Source organism: Lithobates pipiens, unplaced genomic scaffold (genome assembly GCF_037356315.1).
Source record: "Lithobates pipiens isolate NorthernLeopardFrog02 unplaced genomic scaffold, aLitPip1_a1.2 Scaffold_18, whole genome shotgun sequence".
Taxonomy (NCBI): Eukaryota; Metazoa; Chordata; class Amphibia; order Anura; family Ranidae; genus Lithobates; species Lithobates pipiens.
In genome coordinates, this window is record NW_027507758.1 from 11,131,105 (window position 1) to 11,148,774 (window position 17,670).

The window sequence follows — 17,670 nt, forward strand, 5'->3', positions numbered from 1 at the left end:
AGCTATTTATTTCAGGTCCCTCCTCTAATGACTGGTTTAAATACCACAAGGCTTCAACGGTACTGTAGGGATCGATTGTATTAACCACTTTCAGACCGGACCAATTTGCTGGTCAAAGACCAGACCACTTTTTGCGATTCGGCACTGCGTCGTTTTAACTGACAATTGCGCGGTCGTGCGACGTGGCTCCCAAACAAAATTGACGTCCTTTTTTTCCCACAAATAGAGCTTTCTTTTGGTGGTATTTGATCACCTCTGCGGTTTTTATTTTTTGTGCTATAAACAAAAATAGAGCGACAATTTTGAAAAAAACGCATTATTTTTTACTTTTTGTTATAATAAATATCCCCCAAAAATATATAAAAAAACATTTTTTTCCCTCAATTTAGGCCGATACGTATTCTTCTACATATTTTTGGTAAAAAAAATCACAATAAGCGATTATTGATTGGTTTGCGCAAAAGGTATAGCGTTTACAAAATAGGGGATAGTTTTATAGCATTTTTATTAATAATTTTTTATTATTTTTTTTTTTACTAGTAATGGCGGCGATCTGCGATTTTTATTGTGACTGCGACATTGTGGGGGACCCATCGGACATTTTTGACACATTTTTGGGACCATTGTCATTTATACAGTAATCACTGCTATATAAATGCAGTGATTCCTGTGTAAATGACACTGGCAGTGAAAGGGTTAACCAGTGGGTGGCAGTGTAGGGGTTAAGTGTTCCTAGGGGTGTGTTACTAACTGTGGGGGGGTTGGGCTTTCATTTAGTGTACACTGATCTCTGCTCCAATCACATGGAGCAGAGATCAGCGTCACTAGTTGCTAGGCAGAATTGAAAAATGTTGTTTATACAGCATTTCCTCCATTCGGCCGCTCCGTGAGACGATCGCGGGGATGCCCGCGGCGATCGAGTCCGCGGGTCCCGCGACCGGACTCACGGGGGTCCCGACCAGCACGGGAGCGCGCCGCCGACGGCGCGCTCCCGATGGCAGGGCGGCAACGAATATTGGACGTACATGTACGCCAATATGCCTGCCCGTGCCATGCTGTCGATGTACATCGTCGTGCGCTGGTCGGGAAGTGGTTAAGAAATTCTTATTTGCATACGATCGCGGTTTACCATTTCTGTGATCAGAGCAGGAAAGTGAGGCTGGATCCGGGTGGAAGAATTTTAATTTTTTTTTATTTTTTGGTGTCGTATAACTGCGCAAATTAGTAAAAAAAAAAAAAAAAAAATACTTTGTACCAGAGACATCATTTTATTATCATCCTAAATGAGACACATTAAAAATAAACTACCCGTATTTATCGGTGTATAACACGCACATTCATTTTAAGAGGGAAGTTTCAGGAAAAAAAACAAAAATTTTTGTATTTTGGCGTATAACACGCACAAGCTATTTGCACCAGATTTTCATGGTGAAAAAGTGAGTGTTACACACCAATAAATAGAGTATATCTTTTTTTTATTTACAATAAGGGCACGCCGCATCTCAAAGGAGCTCAAAGAAGCGGCTCCTACGGGCTTTTTGAGATTTTTTTGAGCCTTCATTTTTTTTTTTCTGCCATGGACACTCCCCCTCCATGTTAGCCAATGTGTCCATGCACAATGTGGCTTTTTTCAAGCACTTACAGGCAGAAAAAAAAAAAAAAATGCCACCAAACTCACGTTTTTTGAGAGGAGAAGCAGCAGAAAATGCAGAAGTGCCCCAAAAAAAAACGCGTGAAAGAGCATGAAAAAAAGCTTAACCACTTCAGCCCCCGGACCATTTTGGCTCCCAAACAAAAGTGACGTCCTTTCTTTTCCCACAAATAGAGATTTCTTTTGGTGGTATTTGATTTTTTTTTGCGCTATAAACAAAAATAGAGCGACAATTTTGAAAAAAAAAAAAAACGCATTATTTTTTACTTTTTGTTATAATAAATATCCCCCCAAAAATATATAAAAAACATTTTTTTCCCTCAGTTTAGGCTGATACGTATTCTTCTACACATTTTTGGTAAAAAAAAAAAAATCGCAATAAGCGATTATTGATTGGTTTGCGCAAAAGTTATAGCGTTTACAAAATAGGGGATAGTTTTATGGCATTTTTATTAATAATTTTTTACTAGTAATGGCGGCGATCAGCGATTTTTATTGTGACTGCGACATTATGGCGGACACATCGGACATTTTTGACACATTTTTGGGACCATTGTCATTTATACAGCAATCAGTGCTATACAAATGCAGTGATTCCTGTGTAAATGACACTGGCAGTGAAGTGGTTAACCAGTGGGTGGCAGTGTAGGGGTTAAGTGTGTCCTAGGGGCGTGTTACTAACTGTTGGGGGGGCTGGGCTTTCTTTAAGTGAACACTGATCTCTGCTCTAATCACATGGAGCAGAGATGAGCGTCACTTGTTGCTAGGCAGAACGGGGAGATGCTGTTTACAACGGCATCTCCCAGTTCAGCCACCCCGTGAGACGATCGCGGGTATGCCCGTGGCGATCGAGTCCGCAGAACCCGCGACCGGACTCACGGGGGTCCCGACCGGCACGCGAGCGCGCCGCCGGTGGTGCGCTCGCGATGGCACGGCGGCAAATTTAAAGGGACGTACAGGTACGCCCATTTGCCTGCTCGTGCCATTCTGCCGACGTACATCGGCGTGCGCCGGTCGGGAAGTGGTTAAAGAAGCTTGAAAACACACACAAAAAAATAAAAAAAAATAGGAAAAATGAGCCGAGGGGAGGGTTTGTGAAGAAATAAAATGCTTATGGTCAAAAAAGCTCAAAAGAGCTCAAAGAAGCTCAATAAAAATGTGTAAAAGAGCCCAGAAAGTACGAGCTTCTTTAAGCGGGAATAAAAGCTCAAATGCATGTAAAAGCAGTTTTTTTTTTTAGCTGAAGTGTGCATGAACACCTAGGGCTTTTTTAGGAGTTTACAGGCAACCCCCCCCCCCCCCCCCCCAAACATTTTTTAGTACAAAAAAAAACATCTAAGTGCCCAAAAACATGTGAAAACATATGAAAAAAAACTCAAATGCTACATCCAGCTAGGTAAGTACGATTCTATAAAAACGCAGATTCCCATACTTCTCTTTGAATGAATCAATCTCATTCAGTAAAGTGCTTATACTAATGAAATTCACTGCTATAAGCAATCATAATGTGTAAAAAAATAAAATAAAATCCTGATCACTTCCCCACAGTAGTACAGTGTTACTATGGTAACAGTGTATTGCTCTAATCACAGTGTGTTAGAAAAAAAAAAATTTAAAAAAGAAAAAAATATATATATACAGTAGCTCACAAAAGTAAGTACACCCCTCACTTTTTTGTAAATATTTTCTTCTAACTTTTCATGTGACAACACTGAAGAAATGACACTTGTCTACAATGTAAAGTAGTGAGTGTACAGCTTGTATAACAGTGTAAATTTCCTGTCCCCTCAAAATAACTCAACACACAGCCATTCATGTCTAAACCGCTGGCAACAAAAGTCAGTACACCCCTAAGTGAAAATGTCCAAATTGGGGCCCAAAGTGTCCATATTTTGTGTGGCCGCCATTATTTTTCAGCACTGCCTTCACCCTCTTGGGCATGGAGGTCACCAGAACTTCACAGGTCGGCACTGGAGTCCTCTTCCCCTCCCCCATGATGACATCACAGAGCTGGTGGATGTTGGAGACTTTGCGCTCCTCCACCTTCCATTTGAGGATGTCCCACAGATGATCAATAGGGTTTAGGTCTGGAGACATGCTTGACCAGTCCATCACCTTTACCCTCAGCTTCTTTAGCAAGGCAGTGGTGGTCTTGGAGGTGTGTTTGGGGTGGTTATCATGTTGGAATACTGCCCTGCGGTCCAGTCTCTGAAGGGAGGGGATCATGCTCTGCTTCAGTATGTCACAGTACATGTTGGCATTCATGGTCCCCTCAATGATCTGTAGCCCCCCAGTGCCGGCAGCCCCAGACCATGACACTCCCACCACCATGCCTGACTGTAGACAAGACACACTTGTCTTTGTCCTCCTCACCTGGTTGCCCCCACACACGCTTGTCACCATCTGACACCAAACAAGTTTATCTTGGTCTCATCAGACCGCAGGACATGGTTCCAGTAATCCATGTCCTTAGTCTGCTTGTCTTCAGCAAACTGTTTGTGGTCTTTCTTGTGCATCATCTTTAGAAGAGGCTTCCTTCTGGGACGACAGCCATGCAGACCAATTTGATGCAGTGTGCGGCGTATGATCTGAGCACTGACAGGCTGACCCCCCCACCCCTTCAACCTCTGCAGCAATGCTGGCAGCACTCATACGTCTATTTCCCAAAGACAACCTCTGGATATGACGCTGAGCACGTGACCTCAACTTCTTTGGTGGACCATGGCGAGGCCTGTTCTGAGTGGAACCTGTCCTGTTATACCGCTGTATGGTCTTGGCCACCGTGCTGCAGCTCAGTTTCAGGGTCTTGGCAATCTTCTTATAGCCTAGGCCATCTTTATGTAGAGCAACAATTCTTTTTTTTTCAGATCCTCAGAGAGTTCTTTGCCATGAGGTGCCATGTTGAACTTCCAGGGACCAGTATGACAGAGTGAGAGCGATAACACCAAATTTAACACACCTGCTCCCCATTCACACCTGAGACCTTGTAAAACTAACGAGTCACATGACACCGGGGGAGGGAAAATGGCTAATTGGACCCAATTTGGAGATTTTCACTTAGGGGTGTACTGACTTTTGTTGCCAGCGGTTTAGACATTAATGGCTGTGTGTTGAGTTATTTTGAGGGGACAGCAAATTTACACCGTTATACAAGCTGTACACTCACTACTTTACATTGTAGACAAGTGCCATTTCTTCAGTGTTGTCACATGAAAAGAGAGAAAAAAAGGTTTCCAAAAATGTGAGGGGTGTACTTACTTTTGTGAGATACTGTATATATATTTTTTCATTTTCCAAATAATTGTGACGCAAGTTTACAACTTAAAAAAAATAAAATAAACTCACAATGCCTCTTACTAAATACCTTGGACTGTGTACTTTCCAAAAAGGGGCAATTTGAGGGGGGGGGGATGGTATTAGTACTATACTGACATTTTAGAGCCTCAAGAAATGAGATTGGCCGTCAGTACATCAATTTTAAATATATATATGAAAATCGGCCGGGGCAGGAAGGGGGGTAAAAGTGCTCGGTATTGAAGTGGCTAAGAGCCTCCATGCGACTAATATGGTTCATCTCTCAGAAACTCGTGCCAGAAGAGTTGGAGCCTGCCTCGATTTCCCATGGCTCGGGATAACTGCCTGGGCTGCTGTTAAAAAAAAAATGCCGTAATATGTATTTTTTTATATGTTGGAGAGTAGCGGGGATACCAGAGGGCGGAGCTGTGTGGCGGGAGTTTGGTACGGTCCCATCGGTGATTTTGGTGTACACCTCCAAGGTGGGGGTCTAGAACCTATATCTATACATGAGGGCCGGCCCACCAAATGTGGGTCAGGGTACCCTGACTTTGCCAACAGCGCCAGCAGAGATCAGTCACAGATGGATGGAGACGATGGAGAACGGTTGGGCTCCTGTACCATCTAGATCAGTGTCTCCAAACTGCGGCCCTTTGCTTGTCTCTATCTGGCCCTTGGGGCTCCAATTCTCCCACTGATATAAGATGTTATTCTGCCATCTGACACCAACAATTGGGAGCCATTTCTCCCACTGACACCAATAATGGGGCATTATTCCCCCCTATGATACCAATGATGGGGCATTATTAACCCTTATGATGCCAACAATGGGGTACTATTGTTGTACTATGATACGAATGATGGGGCATTATTACTCCCTATGACACCAATGATGGGGCACTATTCCTTTTTAGGATACCAATGATGGGGCACTACTCTTCCAACTGACACCAATGAGCGGGCACTATTCCTCTCACTGATACCAATGATGGGTCACTATTCCTCCCACTGACACCAATAATGGGGCACTATTCCTCCCACTGATACCAATAATGGGGCACTATTCCTCCCACTGATACCAATGATGGGACACTATTCCTCCCACTGACACCAATAATGGGGCACTATTCCTCCCACTGATACCAATGATGGGGCACTATTCCTCCCACTGACACCAATGATAGGGCACTATTCCTCCCACTGACACCAATAATGGGGCACTATTCCTCCCACTGACACCAATGATGGGGCACAATTCCTCTCACTGATACCAGTGATGGGGCACTATTATTCCCACTGACACCAATGATGGGGCACTATTCCTCCCACTGACACCAATGATGGGGCACAATTCCTTTCACTGATACCAATGATGGGGCACTATTACTCCCACTGATACCAATGATGGGGCACTATTATTCCCACTGACACCAATGATGGGGCACTATTCCTCCCACTGACACCAATGATGGGGCATTATTCCTCCCATGGACACCAATGATGGGGCACTATTCCTCCCATTGATACCAAATGTGGTGATGTTTACTCCCACTGGCCACAGTCTAGCCCTCCTAAAATCTGAGGGACAATAAACCGGTGTCCTATCATATATGGTCCCCCATCGGATAGTGTCCTCTGTGTACTGCGCACAGATTCCGAAAATACCCGAGGATGAACGGCGCCTGCGCCATGAGTCCAGGTTCTATCCCCACCATCCAAGTGGACATAGAGTTGGAATATAAAAGAGCCGAGCGAAGCCCTCTGTCCGCTTGGATGGTGGGGCTACCACCTCCACTCACGGCGCAGGCGCCGTTCATCTTCAGAGATTTTCCGAACCTTCTTCTGCCCCGTACTGCGCATGCAGTACGGGGCGCATGCGCAGTACGGGGCGGATACTATATGATGGCAGGACACTATCTGCCAGAGCACCGGCCCTTCGTTTACAAAGTTTGGAGACCCCCCCCCCCCCTGCTCTAGATAGTAATTCTCATGGACCTTACTGGCTTAATATAAATGGCAAGTAAAAAAAAAAAAAAAAAATTTTTGTAATCAGAAAATTCATATAAAAACTATTCAACTTTAATCAGTCGTAAAATAGAGACCCAAAAAGATAATTACCCAATGAAAGCAGATCTAAAAATAAATAAATAAATAAATAAAAGAAGAGTATTTTTTTTTAATTATTATTATTATTATTATTATTATTAGAATGGACAGTAACAGTAAAACATTGGATGTAGGTGACATTGAAATAAATAAATATATAAAAAAAATAGGCACTTGATGAAATTAAGGTTAAATTGCATAAAATATATTAAATTAATATATAAATTAATATATATATATAAAAAAAAAAAAAATAGGCACTTGATAAAATTAAGGTTAAATTGCATAAAATATATTAAATTTATATATATATATATATATATATATATATATATATATATATATATATATATATATATATATATAAAAAATAGGCACTTGATGAAATTAAGGTTAAATTGCATAAAATATATTAAATTAATATATAAATTAATATATATATATATAAAAAAAAAAATAGGCACTTGATGAAATTAAGGTTAAATTGCATAAAATATATTAAATTAATATATAAATTAATATATATATAAAAAAAATAAAAAATAGGCACTTGATGAAATTAAGGTTAAATTGCATAATACATCCATTAAAATATAATTAGTAACCAAATGACTTTATAACACCTTGAAATCGAACCTTTCAAGTGAAAATACTACTGAATAATAAAAAATTAAAAAAATAACTGGTAATAAATGATGAAGCATGGAGAGCATTTCATATTAAACAGTCCGAGTTTCATCATTTATTACCATTTATTATTTCATATTTTCATTTTATTAGTTAAATCTCAATGTGTTATAAAACCGTTTGGTGGCTAATTATACTTTAATAGCCGCGTTCTGTAATTGAACACGGATTTAATCGGCTCTCAATTCTTCATGGATTTTTATCCACTCCTGGTGCTTTATGTCACCACAACTATTGTGTCCATTCTACAAAATTGGACAAAAAATAAAATAAAAAATAATAATAATCTGCTTCCATTATATAATCTTTGGGTCTCATTTTCTTTTTTTTTTATAATCAGTTATATAAAAGTGTAGGGCACCCCTGTAGGGACTGCTGATGAACTAGGATCCCCCCCCCCCCCCACTTCTGCACACAGCCAGGCACACCACATTCTCACAAGCACCCAGAGGACAGGCCGTCATTTTTTTTGTTGTTGTTTATTAACCGCTCCAGCACCGGGAAGGATTTACCCCCCCCTTCCTTTTCCTGACCAGAGCACTTTTTGCGATTCGGCACTGCGTCGCTTTAACTGACAATTGCGCGGTTGTGTGACGTGGCTCCCAAACAAAATTGACGTCCTTGTTTTTCCCCCCACAAACAGAGTTTTCTTTTGGTGGTATTTGATCGCCTCTGCGGTTTTTCTTTTTTGCGCTATTAAGAAAAAAAAAGAGCGCCGATTTTGTAAAAAAAAAAAAAAAAAAACGCATTATTTTTTACTTTTTGCTATAATAGGGCCCCTTTCACCCTGGGGCGGTGCGACCGTCGGCGGTAAAGCGTCGCTATTTTTAGCAGCGCTTTACCGTCATTTTAGCGCCGGTCTGCGACCGCTAGCGGGGTGGTTTTAACCCCCGCTAGCGGCCGAAAAAGGGTTAAAACCGCCCGCAGAGCGGCGCTTTGCCGGCGGTATAGCCGCGCTGACCCATTGATTTCAATGGGTAGGAGCGATGGTGAATACACCGCTCCTTTCACCGCTCCAAAGATGCGGCTAGCAGGACTTTTTTCACCGTCCTGCCAGCGCACCGCTCCAGTGTGAAAGCCCCTCCGGCTTTCACACTGGAGTGAAAGGGGCCGCTTTTTTTCAGGCGCTACACAGGCGCTATTTTTAGCGCTGTAGCGCCTGAAAACCGCCCAGTGTAAAAGGGGCCTAAATATCCCCCCAAAAAATAATAAAAAAATATTTTTTTCCTCATTTTAGGCCGATACGTATCCTTATACATATTTTTGGTAAAAAAAAAAAAAACGCAATAAGCGTTTGCGCAAAAGTTATAGCGTCTACAAAATAGGGGATAGTTTTATGGCATTTTTATTATTATTATTATTTTTTTACTAGTAATGGCGGTGATCAGCGATTTTTATCGTGACTGTGACATTATGGCGGACACAGCGGACAATTTTGACACATGTTTGGAACCATAAGCATTAATACAGCGATCAGTGCGATTAAAAATGCATTGATTACTGTAAAAATGTCACTGGCAGTGTGAAGGGGGTTAACACTAGGGGGCGGTGAAGGGGTGAACTGTGTTCCCTGGGAGGTGATTCTGACTGAAAGGGGAGGGGACTAACTACAGGAAGTGACAGATCGGGTGTTCCTATTGGCTAGGAACCACGATCCGTCACCTCCTGTCAGAACAGAACAGGGAAGTGTGTGCTCACACGCCCTCGTCCCTGTTCTGTGTCTCCAGCTCACGTTCACTCGTGGTCAGCGGTGATCGCGACCGCCGGGCCTCGCAAGATCACGTACAGTAACGTGATTTTGCGCAGGGGAGCCAGCCTGCCGCAGTAAAACTGAGGCGGCTGATCCGGAAGCGGTTAAGGGTAATAACTTGGATAGGGGTGGGAAGTTATGGGATGCCCACTTGACTTCTGCAAAACTCTCAGCAAAACTTCACGGACTTCTTCCTATATACAGTCTATATACAGTGTCCTCTACTTTCCTCCTTCACACCAGTGGCGGCTGGTAGTTTTTTTTTTTTTTTTTTTAAGCAACCCCCCGCCCGGGCCGCCGATGGAGCGGCACTAGCACAACTGCCAGGTAAACCCCCCCCCCCCCCGTGGCGCGGCACTAACACCCCCCCTCCACCACCCCACTGTCTGTCCTTACCGTGGATGTGGGTGGTGAGAGCAGCGGTTGGAGCTGCTGTGGCCACTTTCCAGTGCGGCGGGCTCCGGTGTCCTCTTCTGAAGTCCTCTCCGCAGTACGTCTCCTCTCTGCTCCGCTAGGCATCCAATAGGATCGCCTGTTGTTTTGGCCAGTCTGGAAACGGGTTTCATACCTGCTTCCCGATTGGCCGGGAGGAGGATTGGTGTTGCGACAGCGAATACTCAACACACCTAGTTGGGCTCTGGACGGATCCTCTGCCACCAGAGACCACGCTATTTTGAAGCCTATTAAAGCCTCAGGCTGTAATAAAATAAAACCCGGTCGCTGTAACTTAGGTGCCCTGAAAGGGGCTGGACACATGAATAGGGGGCGGCCGCGCATGGATTCATGCTATGCATATAGGGAGGGGGTGGGCTGGAGAGAGGGGGCGGCGCCCGGGGGCCCCTTATGAATGGGCTGCCCCTGCTGCACACACTTGCTCCATGTGAATCACTGCAGAATGATCTGACAGGCTCCCAGTCAGATTTAGCTATAGCCCTTTACAGGCGGGGACCCATAGCCCCTTGTTGTGTAGCTTGGCAGCTGTGCCCCCAGCCAATCAGGAGGAGATTCTCGTATTGGCCGAGGGAATCATGGACGTCGCTGGACGGAGCTCAGGGTAAGTGTTCGGGGGTGCTGGGGGTGGGGGGCTGCTACACACAGAAGTTTTTTTTTTTTTATCTTAATGCATAGAATGTATTAAGATAAAAAAAATACTTTTTCCTTTACAACTCCTTTAAAACCACTTCCAGACCGCCCACCGCCGTTATACGCCGGTTGTTTGAAGAGGAATATCGTTGTTCTGGCAGCAGCTAGCTGCCATAACCCCGGCATCCTCTTCTTCAGTGAGCGGTCCGGTTTAAGATAAAAGTGGTCTCTGCGGCGGATTCGCCACAAGATCACTTTTATCGGTTGCAGGAGAGACCCCCCCACCGTGCTTTAGGGGCCCTCCGCCTCTTACCGGGGCCGTCGGTAGCGGTGGAGGCGATCGGGTCCTTCTTGTGGCCTGACATGGAGACGAGTGAGGAGAAGATGGCCCCCACCCATCTCCATATTATTGCAGGGCAGAAGCGACGTCAAAACGTCACTTCCGCCAATAGCTCTTAAAGGGCCATTTATTTATTTTATTTTTTTAAAATGACATTTATTTCTTTTTAATTGCATTTTAGTTGTAAATATGAGATATGAGGTCTTTTTGACCCCCCGAATCTCATATTTAGGCGGACCTGTCATGCTTTTTTTCAAGGGATGTTTACATTCCTTGTAATAGGAATAAAAGTGACACTTTTTTTTGGTTTGTTTGTTTTTTAGGAATAATAAAAGTGACGCTTACTTTCATTATTCCAAAAAAAAAAAAATTAAAATTTCACTTTTATCACTAAGAAAAAAAAAAGTGTCACTTTTATCCCCCCCCCAAAAAAAATTCACTTTTATCCCTAAGAAAAAAGAAGTGTCACTTTTATCCCTAACAAAAAAAAATAACTGTCACTTTTATTTCTAAAAAAAAAAATAAAAATAAAAAATTCACTTTTATCCCTAAGAAAAAATAACTGTCACTTTTATCCCTAACAAAAAAAAATAACTGTCACTTTTATTCCTAAAAAAAAAATAAAAAAAAAATTCACTTTTATCCCTAAGAAAAAAAAAAGTGTCACTTTTATTCCTAAAAAAAAAAAAAATTCACTTTTATCCCTAAGAAAAAAGAAGTGTCACTTTTATCCCTAACAAAAAAAAAAATAACTGTCACTTTTATTTCTAAAAAAAAAAACAAATTTCACTTTTATCCCTAAGAAAAAATAAGTGTCACTTTTATCCCTAACAAAAAAAAAATAACTGTCACTTTTATTCCTAAAAAAATAAATAAAAAAAATTCACTTTTATCCCTAAGAAAAAAAAAGTGTCACTTTTATTCCTTAAAAAAAAAAAAAAAAATTCACTTTTATCCCTAAGAAAGAAAAAGTGTCACTTTTATCCCCCAAAAAAAAAAAATTCACTTTTATCCCTAAGAAAAAAGAAGTGTCACTTTTATCCCTAACAAAAAAAAAAATAACTGTCACTTTTATTTCTAAAAAAAAAAAAAAAAAAAAAAAAAATTCACTTTTATCCCTAAGAAAAAAGAAGTGTCACTTTTATCCCTAACAAAAAAAATAACTGTCACTTTTATTCCTAAAAAAAAAAAAAAATTTCACTTTTATCCCTAAGAAAAAAAAAAGTGTCACTTTTATCCCGCCCAAAAAAAATTCACTTTTATCCCTAAGAAAAAAGAAGTGTCACTTTTATCCCTAACAAAAAAAAAAAATAACTGTCACTTTTATTTCTAAAAAAAAAAAAAAAAAAAAAAATTTCACTTTTATCCCTAAGAAAAAATAAGTGTCACTTTTATCCCTAACAAAAAAAAATAACTGTCACTTTTATTCCTAAAAAAATAAATAAAAAAAATTCACTTTTATCCCTAAGAAAAAAAAAGTGTCACTTTTATTCCTAAAAAAAAAAAAAAAAATTCACTTTTATCCCTAAGAAAGAAAAAGTGTCACTTTTATTCCCAAAAAAAAAATAACTCACTTTTATTCCTAAAAAAAAAGTGTTACTTTTATTATTCCTAAAAAAAAAAAAAAAAACACTTATTTTTTTTTTTTAGGAATAAAAGTGACACATTTTTTTTTTTTTTTTAAATAAAAGTGACACTTTTTTTGTTTTGTTTTTTTAGGAATAAAAGTGAAACATTAAAAAAAAATATATATAAAAATTTAAAAAAAAATGTAAAATAAATAATTAAAAAAAATATTTTTTTTAAACGCGCCTTGGCCCGACGAGCTCGTGTGCAGAAGCGAAAACATAAGTGAGTAGCGCCCGCATATAAAAACTGTGTTCAAACCACACATGTGAGGTATCGCCGCGATCGGTAAAGCGAGAGCAATAATCATAGCCCTATAACTCCTCTCTAACTTAAAAAATGCAACCCGCAGAATTTTTTAAACGTCGCCTATAGAGATTTTTAAGGGTAAAAGTTTGGCGCCATTCCACGAGTGGGTGCAATTTTGAAGCGTGACATGTTACATAGTTAGTAAAGTTGAATAAAGACACCAGTCCATCCAGTTCAACCTGAGTGAGTGTCTACAATTGTCCCTATCCCTGTACATTGCACACTCACATTGGTCCCTACCCTCAAGGAGCCCACAATCCAAGGTCCCCATTCATATACTAGGGCCAATTGGCCTACCTGCATGTCTTTGGAGTGTGGGAGGAAACCAGAGTACCCGGAGGAAACCCACACAGGCACAGGGAGAACATGCAAACTCCAAGCAGGTCGTGTTGCGGTTGGGATTCAAACCAGCGACCCTTTTTACTGCTAGGTGAGAGTGCTAACCACTACACCACTGTGCTGCTATGGGCACAGGGGCTATGTTGGGTATCAATTTACTCGGTGTAACTTCATCTTTCACAATATAAAAAAAATTGGGCTAACTTTACTGTTGTCTTATTTTTTAATTCAAAAAAGTGTATTTTTTCCCAAAAAGTTGCGCTTGTAAGACCGCTGCTCAAATACGGTGTGGCAGAAAGTATTGCAACAACCGCCATTTTATTCTCTAGGGTGTTAGAAAAAAAATGTATAATGTTTGGGGGTTCTAAGTAATTTTCTAGCAAAAAAAAAATATGTTTTTAAGTTGTAAACAACAAATCTCAGAAAGAGGCTCGGTCCTTAGATGGTTAACCAACACTGCTGTCTTCAGGGAGACCGGCTACATGTAGCAATCTCCCCCCCCTTGTTAATCAACTACAGTGTTGCTCTACTCACTCTGTGCCTCCAGGAAAGCCTCCTCCCATGTGTTATGGTAGAATCCTTCCAGCACCCCAGCCCCACCCCAAGGCAGGACACACACCCTCCCAGACTAGGGGGCACCCCCGAGGGCCACCAACTGCCTCCTCAGCACTGCATCTCCATCACCCATCCGACTGCACCTGCTGGCATGGCACGTGTCTGTTTATGGCATGGTCTCAGCCTCCCTGCCAGCCTGCTTTTGAGGATTGGCCATAAATATTCAAGGCAGCTCCTCCTAACCTCCACCCACTAATTCTAGAAGGCTCTCCAACCTTCTAGACCAGAGGAAGGCACTAGAGAGCTGCCAGGGTGAGTCATCCAGCCGTGGACTTTACTGAACCCTGACCCGCATACCATAGCTCAGACTTAGCTCTGAGCCAAACTATAATTTCCCTACTTCTACCATACAATGTATTTTTATTTTTTTTGATTACAACAAATTTAGTTGTGCTTTTATTTATATGTTTATATTTATAAACTTTTTTTTTTTTTTTAGGAATAATAAAAGTGACCCTTTTTTTTAAGAATAAAAGTGACACTTTTTTTATTATTTATATATTTATTTGTATTTATAAACTTTTTTTTTTTTTTTTTTTTTTTTTTTTTTTTAGGAATAAGAAAAGTGACACTTTTTTTTTTTAAGAATAAAAGTGACACTTTTTTATTATTTATATATTTATTTATATTTATAAACTTTATTTTTTTTAGGAATAATAAAAGTGACACTTTTTTTTTTAAGAATAAAAGTGACACTTTTTTATTATTTATATATTTATTTATAAACTTTTTTTTTATAGGAATAATAAAAGTGACACTTTTTTTTTTTTAAGAATAAAAGTGACACTTTTTTTATTATTTATAATTATTTATATTTATAAACTTTTTTTTTTTTTTTTTTAGGAATAATAAAAGTGACACTTTTTTTTTAAGAATAAAAGTGACACTTTTTTTTTATTATTTATATATTTATTTATATTTATAATTTTTTTTTTTTTTAGGAATAATAAAAGTGACACTTTTTTTTTTAAGAATAAAAGTGACACTTTTTTTAATTATTTATATATTTATTTATATTTATAAACTTTTTATTTTTTATTTTTTTTTAGGAATAATAAAACTTGTATTTATTAAATCGCTGAACTTCATTATGAATTAACCAAATATACATTTTATTCATTTTTTTACAGCCATTTTTGTATCTTTTTATAGCCTCCCATTACATTTTTTTTTTTTAACACGAATGTTAAAGTTTTACTCTGCACATTGCGGGGATTTTAACAAACTTTGTAGCAGATTCCTACTTCTTGTTGCTCTGAAGAAAGAGCCTCACGATGTCCTGTGCTGACCGATTCTAAATGGGAGGGTCTGAGGGTTTCATTATAATCACCCGGTGCACTGTCAGTGTTCTGATGAGGAAAGCGGCAGGGTTTGCATCCCTTTAGAAGTATTTAACCCTTGGGGGAGGGGGGGAGGGGTATCGCACCAAAACTGAAATTGGGTTCAGGATAATGATAGTATTTTACAGAGTGATACATTGTTTTTAGATGTTACATCTGGATTTTTAGGCTCATTTCAGGAGTAGGCTTTGTTAGTGTTGGACTGGGCCAAAATATACCACAAGCAAATTGTCACTGCTTAAATAATGGGGTACGTGGAGCCGGGTGGTCACCACTACGGGGACCCCCCATGTTAGCTCCAGCTACAGTCCCCAATGGTAACATCATATCTGAAGAATTCTTGTGATGAAGGTTTGTCTGCTTGTCTCTCGGCAGTGATACAGGGCAAGGTGTTTCGGTATTGTACCCTGGAGGGCACCTGGCTGGTCAGAGATTCCAAGGAGAACTCTAGCGTCCCCTGGAGGAACCTGTCAGAATGTGAAGACCGGTCTCTGAAGGTAACTGACTACCATTAGTGTAATGTGAAAATCCCAATTGTACTGAGCGTGGGACAATGTTATGTATCCTCTATGTATCATTATATTTATATCATCTATCAAATACAACATCTGTACTAGAAGCATGGTGGGACGTAAAATCCTCCACTTACACCATTGATGGGGCATTATTCCTTCCACTGACACCAATGATGGGGCACTATTTCTCCCACTGATAACAATGATGGGGCACTCTTCCCCCCACTGACACCAATGATGGGGGACTATTCCTCCCACTGACACCAATGATGGGGGACTATTTCTCCCACTGACACCAATGATGGGGCACTATTTCTCCCACTGATAACAATGATGGGGCACTCTTCCCCCCACTGACACCAATGATGGGGAACTATTCCTCCCACTGACACCAATGATGGGGCACTATTCCTCCAACTGACACCAATGATGGGACACTATTCCTCCCACTGACACCAATGATGGGGCACTATTCCTCCCACTGACACCAATGATGGGGCACTATTCCTCCAACTGACACCAATGATGGGACACTATTCCTCCCACTGACACCAATGATGGGGCACTATTCCTCCACTGACACCAATAATGGAGCACTATTCCTCCCACTGACACCAATGATGGGGCACTATTCCTCCCACTGATAGCAATGATGGGGCACTATTCCTCCCACTGACACCAATGATGGGGCACTATTCCTCTCACTGATACCAATGATGGGGCACTATTCTTCCCACTGACATCAATAATGGGGCACTATTCCTCCCACTGATTCCAATGATGGGGCACTATTCCTCCCACTGACACCAATGATGGGACACTATTCCTCCCAGTGATACCAATGATGGGGCACCAATTTCTTTACTCCCACTGGCCACAGCCTAAAGCCAGATGGACAGTAAGTTGGCTTTATGCCCCGTACACATGGTTGGACTTTCCAAAAAGGAAAATGTGCGATTGGATCGTGTTGTCGGAAATTACGATCATATGTGGGACTCCATCTGACTTTTTCCTGTCGGAAATTTCCGACACACAAAGTTTGAGAGCTGAATCTAAAATTTTCCGACAACAAAATCTGATCGTTTTTAAATTCCAATCGTGTGTAGACAAATCCGACGCACATGACGTCAGCGGGTGACGTCATGTGTAGCTCCACCCCCCCCCGTACGCGTTACGTTCAATCATGCTCAGAATAAATTAGGAGACGAAAGCTCTTGGCTACTGGCCCTCTTTATAGTCCCGTCGTACGTGTTCTACGTCACCTCGTTCTGAACGATCGGTTTTTCCGACAACTTTGTGTGCGACCGTGTGTATGCAAGACAAGTTTGGGCCAAAATCCGTCGGAAAAAATCTGACGGATTTTGTTGTCGGAATGTCCGACCGTGTGTACAGGGCATAACATAGTGAACACTGTACTATTCTGGGGATCTGATCAGGATTTAATTTTTTTTTTTTTACACTGATTGCTTGTAGAGTGATGGACACTATAAAATAGGGCTGTTACTGATTAAAATTTTCGTGTTTGATTAATAGATTTTTTTTAATCGATTAATCGACCAATTTCGATTAATTATAATGCACATACAGATCTAACTACTTTTAGCTGATCTCCTTGCATTGCAGCTCTGCATTAGTCAGTGGTAAATGTGGAATACACACTATATACAATCACCCGACACTAATTAGTTTCCACAATCCATGACTTAACTTCACAGTCCACACAAATACGTTTTAAATTCAAACTGTAGCACTGACGTAAGTCATTTTTTTTTTCCACAGTAGCGTGACAATCCCTCCACCTCCGGTCTAATCACTCTCACCTTATGGCACGGACCCCTGTGCAAACAGGTGGTCATGCAAGCGGGTATCAAAAGAGTTAACACCGACCATAAACTTCTCTCACGATCTCGGCAAGGACGCCGGGTCATGGGTAGAAAGAAAAGATCTCAGTGCTCACCGCTTAAGTATAAGATTTCATTTTTGTGTTTCCAAACACAAACTACTCACATAAAGAT

The 17,670-nt window shown here is 40.7% G+C and overlaps 1 protein-coding gene across 1 annotated transcript in view; it reads left to right on the plus strand.

Annotated features, from left to right (window-relative positions):
* GLP1R (glucagon like peptide 1 receptor) overlaps positions 1-17,670 on the plus strand; it is a 383,473-nt gene that overhangs the window by 155,589 nt on the left and 210,214 nt on the right. The window contains exon 4 of the mRNA XM_077490401.1: positions 15,516-15,637. Coding sequence (XP_077346527.1) covers positions 15,516-15,637 — 122 coding nt within the window. The remainder of the gene's footprint in view (positions 1-15,515; positions 15,638-17,670) is intronic.